Below are 4,543 nucleotides of genomic sequence, written 5' to 3'. Positions count from 1 at the left end.
GGCCTGGCATGTGGTGGGACAGAAGGGGCTGCCTGTGTGTGTGTGTGTGTGTGTGTGTGTGTGTGTGTGTGTGTGTGTGTGTGTGTGTGTGTGTGTGTGTGTGTGTGTGTGTGTGTGTGTGTGTGTGTGTGTGTGTGGGTGGGTGGTTACTAATGAGTAAGCTTAGGGCTGGGTAGGGTTAGGGTTGGTATAGTTGGGATTAGGGTTTAAACCATAGAAATCAATGGACAGTTCCCACAAACATGTAAGTGCAAAGATGTGCCCGTGTGTTTCTGCAGGCTACACACACACTGTTTCCCAGCCACTAACAGGCAGTCACAGATTCCAGCTTAATGGAGTTTGACTGTCCGTAAACCCCACCCCCCACAAACAGAGGCCCCTTTCTGTGTATTGAAGGAGGACTGCCCCCCCCCCAAACAACAAGTCTGTGCCTTCAGGTGCTCTGCCAGTGTGCCCCCCCCACCCCAGGCCAGATGAGCAGCGAGGGTGACAAACTGCTTCTCTTCCTGAGGAGATGACCGACAATCCCATGCATTGCCTGTTTCAGATCGTTTTTATTGTTCGTCTGCAAATAGCCATTTTTTTTACTGGCTAAATACAGCTCACTGTGTCACATGTACTGTGGTTCACCTGCTATATTTTGTAATGAGACTCACTAGTTAATTACAGTTTGGTAAACTCGTCCATGCTCCCAGGTCCAGTTCAGTATTTCATTACGCTATTATATTGCAGCATTTTTACTACCATCTCATGGCCAGATGGTGGTACTGCAGCATTTTGGGTATCGCGGTGCTCAATGACCAACGAAAGCACAAAGGATGATTTCCTTTAACAGCCAACCCCCCTCCCCTTTCCTGATGCGATTTGCTCTGTTCCTCTGGTAGCGTGCGTCAGGGAGGGCGTGTGCTGGTCACTTCTAGCGTGTTACATTCCAACGGTCACAGAGGACCGTTTGTCAACGGACTGTCAAATGCAGAGCTGCGGTGAGAGGTGAAGTCATCCTGGCCAGCTGAGGCAGAGGCCGTGGCGGTCTCTCTGGGTCAGCAGAGTCGGTCCACTGGCATGCACAGCCGGTTCTGTTGTTCCGTCTGCTGAGGAATTTATATAGGAGTCTGGTTAAGTGCCTGAACTCCTAACTAAACCATCCTCTGTCCGTCTCCCTTTTCCAATGAGACCGATGCACCTTCAGATACATTCCCGAGATTCCCCAAAAGAATTGGCCGAAATTGTGAGGAGGCAAAACCTCGCGCTGAATCCCCCCCCCGCCCCAGCACCTTGTTCCGGAGTTTTAATTAACGGCCTGCCGCTTTGGCAAGGCCGGTCTCTGTCACGCCTCTGCGTCTCTGAGAAATGGCCCCTTTGGGAATGCCAAGCATCCGCCTGAGATCAGCCTGCCGGAATGAGCGTGAGGGGGTTAATTAAACTTGACAAAAAAGTGAAGAGGCCACTTCATATGAGTGGTCTGGGGGGCAGGAGGAACAACCCAAAAAAGTCTCAGTGGAGTTAGGCTTTGTTTACATTTCGCAGTGATAACATTTTTCGAGGGGTTGAGGCAGGAACTCGAGTGAAAAGTGAATACAGAAGATTGGCTGTTGTGTGGGAGTGCGTAGCGGGCGGGGGGGGGGCAGCCTGAACTTGTTAAGATCCCGAGGGGCGCACACAGGAAATGAACTCTCCATCCTGTAGTTAAATCTGACCCCTTGGCTGTTGATCAGATGGCCGTCCGGCGGAATACCACAGCGTCTCTGTCCCTGGCCAGTGGCAGAGGGAGGGGTGATTTGGGGGAGGGGGGGGGGCTCCTCCTTCCAGAAACGCAGGGCTTGCAAAATCCACCCAGAGCAGGGGGGGGCTCACACATGCAGGCTCGGCCACATAAGTGCGCTGGAGTGAGAGAGGAGCGGGGAGAGGGAGATCGCCAGCCCGGAGAGCCACCCGCCATCGTGCCCGTCGCCGGACCGCCGAGCTGCGCAGAGAAGCGACAAGACGGATCTCTTGTTTCTATCCCCGGGGGGGGGGAGCAGCCTGCCGTGTGTCCGCAGTACCGTTATCTGCAGACTCTCGCCTGGACACCTTCCGCTTTCACGGCTGAGAACTTCCCAGGGAAACCTGCCTTCTATTCCTATTTTATTTTGCACCGTTTTTCGGAGTTCAGCGTTTTACTCCGGCTCGTGGGGAGAAGGTGATCATTCCGGCCGTGGCTCATCTGGGGGGGGGAGCATTCTGCTGACCCTGTGTGGTAGGGGGGAGGTGTGCCCCCCCCCTCCCTCCCCCAGTGCTCCTGCCCCCCACCACATGTCCCAAGAGCCCTTGCCACCTCCTTCCTAGCGCTGTCGTGTTGCTTCAGGATGCGTTGTTTAGACAGGCTCCGGAGATCCCTGCCCTTCCTCCTGCACCTACACACCTACAGAGTAAGTCCTCCTCTGCCTCCCTCCTTTCCTCTCTCCCGCGCATGAACAGAGCCTTTCTGCCGCGTGTTCACCGCGTTCCCCGAATGATCTGCTCCTGCTCGTCGTGTATCCCTACCCCCGTCCATCACTGACGCGTCCTTGTTTTTCCACTCGCCTCGTTTCCTCTCTTACCTCCCACACCTGCACTTCATCGTCGCGGACTGTGCCTCAGCGTCTGCCCACCTCCGCTTAAGGCTCCTCTGGCTGTGTGTTGCACGTGATATTGTGTGTCCGAGCTGAACAAGGTGCCCGGTGACCATGGACCTCAGTTAGGAGACCATTCCTGTTCGCTTTTTCTGGAATTTTGAGTCTAGTCTGTTTTGATGGTAAGAAAATCTGTCTCTGCAAATGTGTCTCTGCAACTGTAAGTACCACAAGCAGCAAAAGTGGATTGATGGATGGATTGATGGATGGATGGATTGATGGATTGATGGATGGATTGATTTCTGTGTGTCATTAACGTTTGGCTCCTTGTGTTTGTTAATATGCCTCATTTTGACCAATGACACCAGAGCTTGATACCTGTAGTTATTACTTCCACTTTTTAATGATCTTCCGGATATAAAATTCATGACTCGCGATGGGATCTAAAGTGATCTGAAGGTTTGATCAATCTGGACCTTAAATGATTCGCCTGGGTCGAAGATTTTACACAGGATATAAAACTTATTTGCATTTCGCTGCGTGTGAATGTCAAAGTCTGCTATTCCCAGTTCCTGTCAGAATAGCCCAGCGATTCTCAACCCATGGGTCGTGACCCAAATTTGAGTCGCAGCAAGTTCTCAAAGGGTCGCGAGGCAGAGCTGTACGCATTTTAAAACCAGCAAGCTCCTATACTGATCCACGATCAGATTTCCCAGCCCCGGTCCACGAATTAACCTATATAAACAGGTCTTGGGTCTGCAGCTGCTTAGCGTGAAACTAGTGAACTCATCCAATCCAAGAAGCCAAATCACAGGTGCTTAATTTAAAATTCGCTGCCGCATCCAATCAGATTTGTGCGATGGGCTTTGATTGGCATAAATTACAGACTGCACTGCGCGGGTGATCATAGCGTTAATTTAAACCTATACTTGAAATAGGGTCGCGACTCGGCGACAATGGGTTCCAGTGGGAAAAAGGCTTGAGAACCACTGGGCCAGACTATTACAGTTAGGGTTAGTCTTTGTGTTCTGGTGAACAGACGTGACCTGTCACTTTCGCGAACGCGAGCCTCGTGGAGTTGGGAGGGGTGTGATTTTGGTGCTCGTCACGGCTCACTTCCCAGAAGCACATTCCCCCACCCCTGTGTCACAAGTGACACCCACTGAACACAAAGTCTGATTTCCGTCTGCACCCCCCCCCCCCATTTTCCTTCATGGCAACCATTCCTTTTTTGCTTTTTATGGAATTCTGAGAGCTTGGTCTGTCCTGATTGTCTGAAAATCTGCGTCTCCACAGCCCTAAGCAGTGTAAGTGGATGGATGGATGGTTGGATGGATGGATGGATGGCTGGATGGATGGATGGGTATCTGTGTGGCAATAAACAGTGCTGGCTCCTTGTGTTTTGTAAACATGCCCTCACCTACTAGGAACAGGTATGTAGGTTGCCATGACGATGGCAGGTGTGACGGGCAGGCAGGGTGTGTCCTGTGGTGCTCTTTCCCAGTGCGATTTGTCTTGTGACCTGTCTGCAGATCGCTAGGAATGGGGGGGGGGGGGGGGGGGGAGGATGGCAGGGTGTTGAGGCCGCATGAAATGTGATGAAGGAGACATCCCATAATGAGCCTGACCAGCTGATCTTCCCTGGACTGGCAGGGTCAATGTCCGTCCTCTCTGTGGGTGAAAGATTTTACACAGGATGTAAAACTTATTTGCATTTTTCTGCTTTGAATGTGTTCACATATGTCTGTCCATCTGTGTGTGTGTGTGTGTGTGTGTGTGTGTGTGTGTGTGTGCGCTCAGAGCTGTTAACCAAAGGAAGTGACCTCTGACCTCAGGCAGTCGGGGGCTAACATGCAAGAGTAGAGGTCGTGGCCCCCCCCCCCCGATTCCCGAATTCTGAAGCCTCACAGCCGCTCTGACTGAGACCTTGGGGGCTGAGGATGGCCTCCCAA

The 4,543-nt window shown here is 52.2% G+C and overlaps 1 protein-coding gene across 1 annotated transcript in view; it reads left to right on the top strand.

Annotated features, from left to right (window-relative positions):
* The first annotated feature begins 2,261 nt into the window (after window positions 1-2,261).
* The window catches only part of LOC125716745 (activated CDC42 kinase 1-like), a 14,026-nt gene continuing 11,744 nt past the window's right edge, over window positions 2,262-4,543 (top strand). Inside the window, 1 exon segment of the mRNA XM_048989394.1 lies at window positions 2,262-2,408. Coding sequence (XP_048845351.1) covers window positions 2,346-2,408 — 63 coding nt within the window. The 5' untranslated portion in view covers window positions 2,262-2,345.

The sequence above is a fragment of the Brienomyrus brachyistius genome, chromosome 21 (assembly GCF_023856365.1).
Source record: "Brienomyrus brachyistius isolate T26 chromosome 21, BBRACH_0.4, whole genome shotgun sequence".
Classification (NCBI taxonomy): domain Eukaryota; kingdom Metazoa; phylum Chordata; class Actinopteri; order Osteoglossiformes; family Mormyridae; genus Brienomyrus; species Brienomyrus brachyistius.
The sequence above is the reverse complement of the archived record's forward strand: the minus strand, read 5'-3'. Positions and strand labels throughout refer to the sequence as shown.